The sequence below is a fragment of the Tamandua tetradactyla genome, chromosome 20 (assembly GCF_023851605.1).
Source record: "Tamandua tetradactyla isolate mTamTet1 chromosome 20, mTamTet1.pri, whole genome shotgun sequence".
NCBI lineage: Eukaryota > Metazoa > Chordata > Mammalia > Pilosa > Myrmecophagidae > Tamandua > Tamandua tetradactyla.
Genome location: NC_135346.1, coordinates 61,351,458 through 61,365,313, shown reverse-complemented (window position 1 = coordinate 61,365,313; position 13,856 = coordinate 61,351,458). Strand labels below are relative to the sequence as shown.

At 39.7% G+C, this 13,856-nt stretch overlaps 2 protein-coding genes across 2 annotated transcripts; both read left to right on the top strand.

Annotated features, from left to right (window-relative positions):
- The first annotated feature begins 1,471 nt into the window (after positions 1–1,471).
- Positions 1,472–2,419, top strand: LOC143664653 (olfactory receptor 2G2-like). Its single transcript, XM_077138117.1, has one exon. The coding sequence runs from the start codon at positions 1,472–1,474 to the stop codon at positions 2,417–2,419; it is 948 nt and encodes a 315-aa protein (XP_076994232.1).
- A 9,648-nt stretch (positions 2,420–12,067) lies between these two features.
- LOC143664370 (olfactory receptor 2G3-like) lies at positions 12,068–13,113 on the top strand. The gene is given in 2 exon segments (XM_077137999.1): positions 12,068–12,412; positions 12,414–13,113. Coding segments are annotated over 2 exon segments (957 nt in total). The 3' UTR covers positions 13,026–13,113.
- The last annotated feature ends 743 nt before the right edge of the window (positions 13,114–13,856 follow it).

Sequence of the window (13,856 nt, the reverse complement as noted above, 5' to 3'; positions counted from 1 at the left end):
GATTTCTAATATTATAGATACTATTTTCAACACTTTTCAAAACCATTAAAATATTACTTTCAAAAATTTTAATTGAAAATATTCTGCTGAAATCCCTCAAAATATATTTTGAGATATCATTCCAACATGAGGTAAATAGGGCAAATATTCTGCAGTGGAAATAGTAAATATTAATTATCATGATCATAAATTACATTCAGGAGAATTAAAAATGTATTTCCTACTACATTGTTAAGCATCTTATTCATTCGATGATGATTTCTACTATCTGCTAGTTGACTCATGCTGTTTAAGATTCTCTTGGGAAAATAAAAGAGGTATAACATGATGGCTGCAACTTGTGCAGATTGCTAAATTGATTTTTGGGATATTACTGTGTGCTAAGCACTTTAAGGTTTGGGTTCTGGGAAATCACCACCTATTATGAAGAGACACACATACAACTTAGTCAAATCAAATATTTAAAAACAAAGGTCATGGGAGTGTATATTATTAAAGTACTGTTTTTTAGTGGGACTGGGGAAAGGGTCCTTTGTGATGGGAGATTTGAAGAAAGGACTGGTCTTTCTGTGGAATGACCATAATTAGCAATTTACTGAGTAGTGCCATTTCATAAATCAGATTGGTTTCCTCATTTGGAAGCAAAGATCCTTTTACTTGCTTGCTTCCTTTACCAGGAAGCCCATTTTGCATTCACACTTTGAATGATGGTTAGAATGCAAATGATTCTAGGAAAAAAATGTAAATGCATAGGGATGTATAAATAACAGATAACATTTCTTGTCCTAAAAAGCAGGAAGATCCTTGGTCTCTGAAAAAGAGACCAAGCAAAAACCAAAAGCAAATCAGCAAACAAACACCAAGGGAAGAAAGAAGAAAGGTGGCTAGTGTATAGAATCAATCAGGCCATGGAGTCAGAAGAAATGGATCCAAATGTTGTCTCTTTCAGTAAATAGATGCATGTGATCATGTTATATAGGCTCTCAGGAGCTGGTTTTTAGTTAACGTTAATCACATAACATTTTGTTGAAATAGATTACAACCATGTAACCTTAGAAATAACTTCCACAATTCTTGGGGATGAGGAATCTTTTTCCAATAGAAGATTTCCTAAAAATTCAGCTTTCTGTCCTTAGTTGGAATTATCTGAGTTCCAACTAGAAAAACATGTTAATATAAATGGGTAAATTTGGTGGAGTTGGAAAGAAGCAGTCCACTGAAGTATTTCTTATCACAGATGATGGTGTTTGAAAATATGTCCACTCTACTTTGGAGCACATTATAAGACAACTAACTGGTGAAATGGGTAGGAAAATGAATAGCTCTATTACTAATCTAAGAACATAAACTTATACCCATTTAACATAGGATGCTTTTATAAGGGGTGACTTTGCCACTCACTTGACCTTGTGTAATATGCCATCTTCCTCAGCTATGCATTAGCATTCTGGAAACTACTTTGCAAGTGGGCATGGTGAGGAGTACCAATGAGAGCAGCCTGACAAGTTTCATCCTGTTGGGCTTTTCCGATCATCCTCAATTACAGAAGGCCCTAGTTGTAGTCATCCTGGTATTGTATTTATTCACCATTTTGGGTAACACTATCATCGTACTGGTATCTCATCTGGAACCCAAACTTCACACTCCAATGTACTTCTTCCTTTCTCATCTCTCCTTCCTCGACCTATGCTTCACCAGCAGTGTGATTCCTCAGCTATTGGTAAACTTGTTGGATCCCATGAAAACCATTACCTATGGAGGCTGCGTTGTTCAACTCTATGTCTCCCTTGCACTGGGTTCCACAGAGTGTGTTTTGCTGGCAGTGATGTCTTATGACCGCTATGTTGCTGTCTGCCGCCCTCTCCATTATACTGTTTTTATGCATCCCCGTCTTTGCATGGCCCTGGCCTCCATGGCGTGGCTCAGTGGTGTGGCCACCACCCTGGTACAGTCCACTCTCACCCTTCAGCTGCCCTTCTGTGGTCATCACCAAGTGGATCATTTCATCTGTGAGGTCCCCGTACTCATCAAATTGTCTTGCATAGACACCACTTTCAATGAGGCTGAGCTTTTTGTGGCTAGTATCCTCTTCCTCGTAGTGCCTGTTTCATTCATCCTGGTCTCCTATGGCTACATTGCCCAGGCTGTTTTGAGGATCAAGTCAACTAGTGGGAGACAGAAAGCATTTCAGACTTGCTCTTCCCACCTGCTGGTGGTCATCATCTTCTATGGAACCATCCTCTTCATTTATCTGCAGCCGTCCAAGAGTAAATACAAGGACCAAGGAAAGTTTGTTTCCCTCTTCTACACTGTGGTGACTCCAATGCTAAACCCTCTCATTTACACTCTGAGGAACAAAGAATTTAAAGGGGCTGTTAAGAAACTTCTAGGGAATATTCTGGGAGTAAATTTTACATGACTATCAAAAAATTCCTTAAAGTGTTACTGTAATAAAAACATTTCAGTAGGACCACACTTTGGCCATTTTATTCCATTTTCTTTTAGTTAGCTCCTTTCTCAATTTTTAACATTGTATAAAATACAATGGCATGTATGCCTCTAGTCCTGTCTTGCTATGGCTTTGCTGTAGCGTACACTGAAATGTTTAATCAATCTATGCTTCAGTGCTTTTTCTTCAGAATGTATTATTTAAGTATCAACTATGAGAATCCTTTTAAAGGCTAAACCCTTTATAAGATTAAGATGAATATACAAACATTCAAGGCATTTATAAGGTTCTTTGTTCTGTCCTTTGCTCATTTACCAATAATGTAGTCTCAGTCTTTCAGCTTTCCCTTAGTTCTAGATGTGGAGGTAGCTTAATACTTTCCAGGGATTCAGAGCTGGATGTAGCTAGGATGGCTGCACCTGGAACAAACTGTCATGAAGCGAAAGATTTTTTATTTCACCCTCTATTCCATCCACTTAGAACTCCGAAGAGATGCATGGAGGTGCAGAGGTACCATGAGAACAAAAGCCATGCATTAAAAAAGATGGACAACGTAGCCGGAGGGACGGAGCCTGCTTCTCTAACTGTATAGTTGTGTGTACAGTTGAACCAATGAACTTGTTCTAACTGCCTAACAATGGATTATGTTTCCTGAGGCAAATCACAGCTGTAGAATTTTTTTGTCTTGCAAACACATGAAATTAATAACATTTATTATTGTTAGTATAAACTATTTGTTTATGTATAAAACATTTTGTCATCATTTTGAATTTTATTTTACAGCTAAAAATCAAGCAGTGGGTGGGCAATGGTGGCTCAGTGGCAGTATTCTCGCTTGCCATGCCAAAGACCCAGGTTCGATTCCTGGTGCCTGCCCATGTTAAAAAAAAAAATCAAACAGCTTTCATTACTTGCTATAAAACTCTGATCATTATTTCTCATGGTTTCACTCTAAATTGTCTTTTCATGTAGCATTCCTTTTCTGAAAATGAAGAATTTTCCATGTTAATTTTGGGAAATTTTGTCTGAATGCCTAATTATAGCAAGTTTGCGGTTTTACAGACTATTGTGGGCAAAAATACTGGGTTCAAACTTACATCAAGATAAAGTAACAGTTTAGTGAGATGAGAAAGAATATTGTGGGAAGGTCTTGTATGTACCAGTGTGTTGATCATTTCATACAAAAAGTAAAGCAGTCAGGGAATGACCTACCACTTATGACTTATCAGAAGCAGAGGAAAACGTCCCAGAGAGATCTGAAGGATGTGAAAGTCTAAGCTAGCTGAAAAAGAGTTTCTAAGAGTGATATATAGAGAGATTAGCATGTTTACATGTACGAAATAAATTTAAAGGTGTGAAACTATTGAAGAAACAAAATAAAATCTAGTGTTGCAGAAACAAAGATTTAGAGGCGAATGAGAAGATAGAAAACTGTCTGAATTGGTCAAAAATGAAGGGCTATGTGTGTCAGGTAAGGAGTTGGAACAGTACAAAATAGGAGGTGGAAGTCCTCGGGGTAGTTAAGTAGGATTGTGTTGTAGAAATATGACCACAGTTAATGTTTTCATTCGTCAAATCTGACCCTCTTGTCATTGACCAGGCATGGGACTGTGGCTGAGTAACTTCCCATCCTTGGAATTAGTGATTGCCCACATCGGGTGTCAGGCCAAACTTTTGAGAAATGAATTGGACATCCGAGTTGTTGGTAACTTACTTCCGCAGTTCTCCCGGATGGATGTTGTCATAAAAGAAGAGGTTACACTCTGAGGAAGCAATTAAATTCAATCGATTATAATCAATGAATTATTATAGCACATATTTATTAAACATTTCAAATGCCAAAACAACTGAAGGAAGATTTTTTAAAGTGTGCTATGATGCTTTTTATTCCCAAACAATTATACTATGAACACACTGGCTATCTCATATAAGGCAATATTGAAACCAAAAAGCAGGCTATGTCTTTAGAGTGGAGAGAGTTTAAGTAAGGCTAAATCAATATAGGGATAATATAAGGGCCTGGATATTGAAGGAGGGATAGAATTTAGACATATTAAAAGTATAAATTATTTCAAAATCTCAACAATGTTGATGTAGTGAGAAGAACACCAGACTCAGAAGTCTTGGGTTTGAGCTGAGCCCTAACATTTCTCATACCTAGAACAAACCCCCGTACTTACTTTGGACACATGTACCCTTTTATTTAATGAGATAATTGCATTAGAATGTAAGACATCTTTCAGCTTAAAACTTGCAACTACCCTTGGAGCTTGGGGAGCTAATACAATGTGGACAGATTTGAGAGATACTTAGGTGTTATCCGTAATTTGGGGGACTAGATATGAAGGGATAAAAAATAAACATATTGACAGTTACATCAAAGATGTAAGTTCTTACATCAAAGGTCTAAGTTTCAAGTTTGCATAAATTGGACTGATGGTGATCAAGCAGAGCAGGCTTAGATTTGAACAAAGTGCATTTGCAAAGAATCTCCAAGTGGAGATGTCTGGTTGAAAGCTGGATATGAGTATCTGGTCCTCACTAGAGGAATCTACAAATGTAGTGATTAGCAGATGTGCTCAGAGAGAAAGTAAATAGTGATGAGGACTCTGGCTGACGCTTGAGTAATCCAGCATTTACAGGCATGGGAGAGAAGGACAGGATTACAAAAGAAACAGTAAATCTAGACATCGTTACTGACAATTTTACTATGAAGTTTCTTTGCACTAAAAGATAAAGATGTCGCTAGTTTTAGGGAGTTATATGGGGAAGGTAATGTAAAGTACAGATGAAGGGATTAGCTTTAAATGGGATGAAAAGATTTTCTATACTGTAACTGGAGAGAAGGAAGAAGGAGCCACCACAGACAAGCTGTTTGCTTATTTTTTATGTTGAGACATCTGATGTCTTCTTTTATGAAGTAGGAAGTCCCCAAAATGATACTGTATCAAGAAAGGAAATTTTCACAATAGGGAAATATGTACATCCCTTCTCTGTGGATACTCCCTTGAATTTAGTTACTTCCTCTGCTAATTGCCTTCTGGGGATTATCCCAGAGGACGGAGAAAATGTAAATAAACCATGGCTTTTCACTGAACTTGTCATAAAGGGATTCCCCTCTCTCCCAAATCTCATTACCACTAAAGCAGTTTCTTCAGGCTCTGTTCCTGTGAGAAATCTGAGTCTCCAACAGACATTTGTCTGAAGCTAAGTTGCCTGCTGGGTTTGGAACCGGGTTTGCTGCAAAAATACAAAGCTAAGGAAATGTTGTATACTGTGATTCCTGAAGATGTGGAAAATACCGACATTTAAATAGCCCTGGTAGTAAGTAAGACTCCATTTCGATTTAGCTTTTTACTTGAGTGTACTTGTACCTTGAAGGAAATTATATAAGTTATTGAGGTAGCAACATTATAGTTTTCTATCACTACTGGGTTTTTTTTGCCATTAATGTAACATGAAATGTTGGGTGAGAAAGCTAAACTTTAGGGCTTCATGTTTGGTCTCTCAATTATAGGGATGTGACATTTCTTGTTACTATTCATAAGTGCAAGGTAGTGTCTTACATGTAATCAGTATATTTGATTGTCATTTTAAATTTAAGTAGTATCTTACAGGAACAAAAAAGATGATAGATAAATAGAGCTAGATATATATATAGATAGAGAAACCTAGATACACAGAAGACATATGATAGATATATAAATAGATACATAATTAGATGCGTATATCCTGGAGCACTCAATTCAAGGCTTTATCAGCCTTCTGTAAAAAATTACTTAGGAGAATTACCATAAAGGTATATAACTCAAGCTGTATGTCATTGCAAGACTTTGAACTCTGGACTCTCAAATGGAGAAATAGTGTAAGTAAAATATCACTAAGATGAATTATTAGGTTGGAATATATTAAGAATAAAATGTTTTCTAGTGGATCATTCTCTATGGACTCTGTTAACCTGTGGTCTAACTTTTAGTTTCCTCAGAGATAAGTAATTACATTTTAATGATGCTTATAGGGGTCAGCAAGATGAGGGTGGGCATAAATCAGAATCTGAACTGCAGAGGACAATCGCTTATGCGTCACATCAGGCCCTTCACTGCTCAGGTGGGTCACTTCTGAGCAGATCTGAGCCGATGTTGAGAAATCTAAACCACAGCTCTTGTACTTCACCAAAGGGCAGGATAGACACAAAGGAACAGCACATCTGGAAAATGGACTAGGCCAGAAGAAACATCAGTTTTATATTGGATTTCTTCAAATTGAGATAGGACCTGATTTTTAATTTTCAGCCTGTTTCGAAGATTTCTACAGGCAGGTAGTTTGAATAATGAGCAAGGGTTGAGTGTCATAAAAGCAAACGCAGCATAGTTCTCTCCCCAATATCTCCTATTCAGAAAGACCCAAGAAAGAGTCTGGTTATGGGAAAGAGGGTAACTAAAATGCATTTGTTTACTCAGCAAACATTTCTCATTCCCTATGCATCTGATTTCATGCAAATTACATATAATAAAATCAATAAAACATGAGCCTTCACTTTAAGGTGAAGACTATGATTTAGTAGAAATATACGAGTATAAAAATTTAGGTTAATACCACCTAGCAGTTTCTATGACAGAAGCAGATTTAGGATAAAGGATGGACACAGGATGAGACTTGGTAAATCCCATATGGGTGGGGAGTGGGGAATGTGATTGCTAATCAGAGTCAAGGAGGGATTGGTGCGTAAGTGACCAGCATCTCATCCTTAAAAGGGAGGAGAAGCTTTTCACGCGATGGGAGCTGGAGGAGAATATCTTTGTCATAGGAAGAAGCCTAAGAAAAGGAATGACTGATGATTGGGTGAAAGGACAAGCAGGGGGAGTGAAAACCCTCGGAATGGTCACAGGTATGTGGGGAGGGGGGTGGATGTAGGGGAGGGCATAAACCAGCACAATGAGGGCCTTGAACGCCTTGCAGATAGTGCATATTTTTCTTGTAAATACTGGGAATCATTAAAAGTAAAGTACCATATTTGAGAGACAAAGATAACTGGCAGCTGTGTGAGGCTTAGAGACGAAGAGAATGAACTTCACTACAATCTTTGATCCTTACTATAGCCTTTTGTCTTTTCTCTCTTCCTTCCTTCCCTTTCTCTTTCACTTTCTTTCTTTCCTCACTACTCTCTCTCCTTGATTCCTTTCTTCTCTCTTTCTTTCACCAATCCATTGTACACAATCAGAAAATATGTTGTGAAATATGAGCACCATACATTCCATTATATTAAAAAACCATCAATATTTCTTGAGTCTTAGGCTGATTTTCAAAGCCTTTCACTATCTGAACTATAGAGTTCTTGAGTTTTGAAACTTTACTGCTTCTCCCTTCACAAATATACAAACTTATTAACTATTATCCTAAGAAAACACAAAGAAAATCCCCATATTGTGTGAGAAACTGTATTTCTCAGTTTTCCTCTACTTGAAATATCTTTCTTATCTGCTATTGAGTCCAGTCTGTGTTGGAAAGCTCAGCTTTCTGTTTGCTTCCCTAAATGTGGTTGTGATCATTTTCTTCTATGAACTTGCATCGATGCCGTATGTTTTTTTCTATTTGTTATTCATTTTTTCGTGTTTGGTGCACATATCCTCACCTCTAGGGACAAACAGGCTGTGCGAATGTGTAAAAGGTAGAGGATGGCTTTTGAGGCTGGCATGAACTGACATTGCGTAAACATCTCATGCAACTTCCTAACGGAAGAATTACACCTCACCCAGCTCTGCAGGGAACACAAATATGCACTAGACATAGTCAGTTTATTCAAATCCCATGCTATTGTTTCAGAATCAAGAGAGGAGAATGCCTCTGGCTAATACTTCTGTAAGTGAGGGTGAAACAAATTTTGAATGGGAAGAATTGGTAAATCAGGCAAAAATGTTTCAGAATGAGAAATACATTCTGTCGTTTTATATTTTCCTAGTTTTCTCATATGAAGGTGTAGAATAGAATTCATTATATTCCCTTTCCAGTAAAATATCATTATTCAATTAATTTTTATACTTTTGATCAATATCAGTCTATTCACCCTATATAGCCCTACATTACAATGTATTAAGTTTTCAGAAAAGCTTTTGAAATACCCAACATTTGAACTCCTTGACATCAGTGTCTTCCCCAACCCATTGTAAAGCACTGCCGGATCGATGTTTCCAAAATAGTATTTGAAAATGTCACTCTCCTTTCTGTTCAGAGGCCTGTAGTGATATTTCACAGCCTTCACTTCAAAGACAAAAACTTTATTTCACTCAATGATCTCTAAGGTTGGGCTCCAAATAACTTTTTCTAAGCATACCTTCAAAACTCACCTTTCTGAATCTTCTCATTAAGACAAGGACTCCATCCACACACTACAGCCAATGGCCAGTTCTAATGACCAGCTGACTTCAAATGTTCTTCCCCTTTCAAGTGAATATTTGTCATTTCTGCTTAAAATTTTTCTTTTTTTGTCGTGTTGCAAGTTGAGTTTTAAAAGATTTATCAATGCTCTTTTTGAAACACATGTTCTATTTCTAAGGAAAATATAACACTTTCTGTCAATGACGATGCTGTGTTGAGTATGTTTTTGTTTTAGGATGAATATTAACGACTTCAAAGCCCTGCGCCGCCCGCCCTGCCCCTCCTCGTCCCGGCCTTGCAGCGCTGCGGGGCGGCTGCTTCCCTCTCTCCTCTCGCGACCGCGGCGGCGGCGAAAGGGGCGCGGGGCGGCAGCCGAGGGCCGCTCCCGCAGGGGTCGGCCGGGCGGCGGGCGGAGCGGGGCCGGGGCTGTGCGCCCCGCGGGAGCCGCCCGGTACCTGGTTCCCGGCGCGGCGCGGCCAGGCGCGCGGGGGGCGCGGGTCCGCGGGGGGAAGCCGCCGCCCCGGCTGGCGGACCCCCAGCTCGCGGGTTCTCCTCGTCGGCTCTGCGGCGCGGACGAAACCAGCCCGAAGCGGCTTCACCGAGACGCCGTGGGCTGTGACTTCAAAACCACAGCTGCGGCGCGAAGAGGAAGGAAAGTCGGGTGCGGATCTGGGACGCGGCGGGTGGGAGCGGCTCGGCAGCATCGCCCCAGCCTGTCCCAGCGGCGCCGAGGGGCTCCCGGGAGCGTGCGCGACCACCGAGAAGGAGCCAGCGGGCGATCTGCCCGGGTCCACGCCGAGGACTGAGACGCGGCCTCTGAGGACGCAGAGCTTCTCGTGGCTTGAGATCAGTGGGACCGTGAAGCGCACGGAGATCACCAGGCAGCAGGGTGGAAGTTGCACAGCTGGTAACAGGGGCGCGGGTCTGTGAAGCAAGTGCCAAGGATAACTCCAGTGTGGATGAAATATTTCTGAAGCTTCTGGATAACATTTCTGAAAAAGATGCCTCTGGATACTATAAGGAATAAGTTGTCCAATAATATCTTCTTACGTCCAGAAGAGAAATTCCTCCAGAACTGCCTCCGCCAAGACCCGGCGTTTGATGCTGTTGATTTGCTGCTTCGGAGACAAAGTGGAAACGATTCCTAGGAAGGGAATAACTCTATTTTGCACTACAATCATTTTCACAATTTCCTTCTGCGCTTTGTAATCCAAGTGAGAGCTGTACATTCACTTGTAAATATACAAATATGCAATCCGGGGTAAGTTTGGGTTATAAATTCTTTATTTCCCTTAAAATTATTGTATTTCATTCTTGACCCCACTGTCTGGTGCACATACACTGGGAAATGTAGACCTTCTGATACGAAGAACAGGAGACATTCAAGCTATAATGTTTCTTGACATAAATAATTTAATTGTCTTTGTTAATTATAGTATGAGGACAGAAGCTATTCTGGTAAGAAGAGAGAACTTGTGCTTTGCTTACTGTTATAAAGAAAATTTGTAAAACTACAGGCTTTTTGAAAAATGCTACCTTAAAGTGCTTTTTCTTTATTTACAAGATGTTTTCTCCACTACTGTAGCATCTTTGAAGTATTAGATTATTTCTGCCACAAAACTGAAATCCGTTTCCAGCCATCATTTAACATCATCAGTGTTAGGAAATGGTAGAATATTGTAGTTTAGAGAGATTGAATTTGACTTGGTCTAAGACTGCAGAGTCATCACCATGGTTTCCTAATGTACAGGACTTACCCTATATTTGTAAGAACTACAGAGATTCAATAAAGAAAATTTTGAAACTGTAATAGAAGATTTATTTTAAAAACTGCTGCTGCCTGCACACATGCTGTTTAAAGGAATTTTAAAGAGATGCATTTTACTGTATCAAAGAGCATAACGGGTATTTGCCTAACATTCTGTACCTCTGCAATGATAGCACCTCCCCCTCTGGTAAATCTTGTTCAGAGTAAGCCTAGTCTGTGCTCAGTTTTTTTGGGGGGTGGTGGTGGTAGGGTGTCTGGTAATGAATTTGTGAACTCTATCTCTGGTATATTTCTTATTAAACAGCACTGTTTTGTTTAATCAAGGTAAATAAGTAATTATGAATTTGAATAACTTGGCGTGTCTTAAATGTTGTGGTGTTGAGAAGCCTTGTGGTCTTTCTAGGCTAATGAAGTGCAAATAAAAGTTTGTATTTATGAATGATGGCGAGCTGCCATATTTAATTGTGTAGTTGTAAACTGTATATCTGATGATATTATAAATGTCAGACATTCATGTTTTGAGTGTTTTACATGTGAAAAATATAGTGTCTCCAAGAAAAAAGAGTTTGTTTGAACAACATTCAAAATGTACTTTTAAAATAATTTTCACTTTTGGCAGTTAATCATTGAGTCAATATGTATGCTATAAGTTGAGTTTATATTATATATCTTGCTTCCTCAAACACATCTTTCCTTTTCTTCTAGTTATCATAATATGTCCCACATGTCAAAAATGATCTTCTATCCTATTGCATCCTGATAGTACCCATTTGAAAAGGCTTTGCTTAGTTTCATCAATAAAAACTTCCTCAGTTTCCACATTTCAAAGCAATTTCTTTCTTGTGTTATTTTGCAAAACATATTTGAAAGGTATTTACTTTGGTTCAGCCTTAGAATGTCATTTTTAATTCTTCTTTTAAAGTTTTAATTATTCAATAGGTAACTATTCAATTTTGCTTTGTATCTCTAGTAAACTGTTAGATCAATGATCACTGATCCCTGTTGAAGCAGCGCATAAAGAGAGTCTGTGTGTGTGTGTGTGTGTGTGTGTGTGTGTGTGTGTGTAGTGCTGGTAACATGAGGAAGGTTTCCTGTCCTTGTTTGTGCCTAGGATCAAATCTGAACATAGTAAACTCTGTACCTGCTTTTGGTCCACAGTTAAAAACCATGAAGATGGTAGTTTCTTCTTTTTCATTTTGAAGGGCACTTATTTTCAGCAATAGATGATAGAACATTTCTACATAGGCATGCAAATATCCACCTTGATTGACTTTAATTATGAGTTCCCAGAAAAAACAGAGTTGAAATTATTCATGATTTTCTAAGGAGAGACATTAGACTGAAAGATATGGACCACATTAGTGACCCAAAAACCGAGTTGGTGGAAGAAGTCAGTGCTATAATCCTTTCAGTTCTTAAATTTTTTGATTCTCAGAAAAACTGTTTTGAACTTCTTCCTTTTCTCTTAGCAGGTGATGCCCCCTGCTGGAAGTATAGGAAGGGCCAATGACAGTTCCCTGGTGGGTTTCATCCTTCTTGGCTTCTCAGACCACCCTCTCCTGGAGGCTATCCTCTTTGTATTTGTCCTTTTCTTCTATCTCCTGAACCTTGTGGGAAACTTCATCATCATCATCTTGTACCTCGACCCTCCTCTCCACACCCCCATGTACTTTTTCCTTGGTAACCTCTCCTTCCTGGACCTCTGCTTCACCACTAGCCTTGCCCCTCAGACCCTAGTTAACCTGCGAGGACCCGAGAAGACCATCACTTATGGAGGGTGTGTGATCCAACTCTATATTTCTTTAGCCCTGGGCTCTACAAGAGTGTATCCTCTTGGCTGTGATGGCCTTGGATCGCTATGTTGCTGTGTGCAAACCTTTACACTATGTAGTCGTCATGAACCCATGGCTATGTCAGCAGCTAGCATCCTTCTGCTGGCTCAGTGGTTTGGCCAATTCTTTGATCCATGCTACCTTCACCTTGCAGTTGCCGCTCTGTGGCAACCACAGGCTGGATCATTTTATTTGTGAAGTACCAGCTCTCCTCAAGCTGGCTTGTGTGGACACCGCCATCAATGAATTGGTGCTCTTTGTTGTTAGTATCCTGTTCCTCCTAATCCCCCCAGGACTCATTCTTATCTCCTCTGGCTTCATAACTCAAGCTGTGCTGAGGCTCCAGTCAGTGGAGGCAAGGCATAAAGCGTGCAGCACGTGCTCCTCCCACCTCGTCGTGGTGGTCATTTTTTATGGCACCATCTACATGTATCTCCAGCCAACTGACACTTACACCCACGACCGAGGCAAGTTTATTTCCCTTTGCTACACCATGGTGACTCCCACCTTAAATCCTATCATCTACTCTTTAAGGAACAAGGAAGTGAAGGAGGCTCTGAAAAAACGGACCTCAGGAAAACTGTGCTCTCTATGGAGGTGATAAAACGTCTCCAGCCATGTAGTTATATTCAAATTCAATTTAGTTCTGTATTTCACACCAGTTGTATTACTTCTCCCTTATTGGGCGTTTCCCCTTTCTTTTATGTAATTAAACAAAATGTATATATGTTCATTTAAATGAGGTCTTGAGACAGAGAAAAGAGAGCTCTGTATGGGCATAAATTGTGATTTTTACCATCCAACCCTTTTATTTGTGCCACTTATTTCCCAAGGCTTCAAAAAAAATCATCAGATACTTGCCAACTGTTTACCTAGATAATGAGGAGTTCTCAGTTTCACTGAATTCCTTAATATTTTTGTCAGTTTTCTAAGTAACAACTATTTTATATTTGCTTATAAAATCTCCCATTAAAACTTAGTATTTCAGAGAAAGAAATTTCTATTTTTTATTTTTACCAAGGTGGAAAAATGTTGGCTCATAGTTTGGCTATATTAACCAGTAGAATATCATGTTAACTGTTATTTTCCTTAACTTGTTTATCATTAAAAATTCTTTTTGATTCCGGGAGAAGATGGCGGCATAGTAAGACACGTAGATCTTAGTTCCTCCTCCAGAACAGCTACTAGGGGAGTAGAAATGATACAGAACAGCTCCCGGAGCCATGACAGAGATCAAAAAGACAGCATACCCCATCCTGGAACAGCTGACTGGTTGAGAGAACCCGCTCCGGTGAGATCGCCGAGGGGTGTGGGGTTCCCCGGGCGGGGCAGCAAGCGGCCGGAGTCCCTCCCTTCCTCCTTCCCAGGCCAGCTGGCAGAATTGGGCAGGCGGTACCCTCAAACTGCGGCGCCTGGTGCCCACACCACGAGC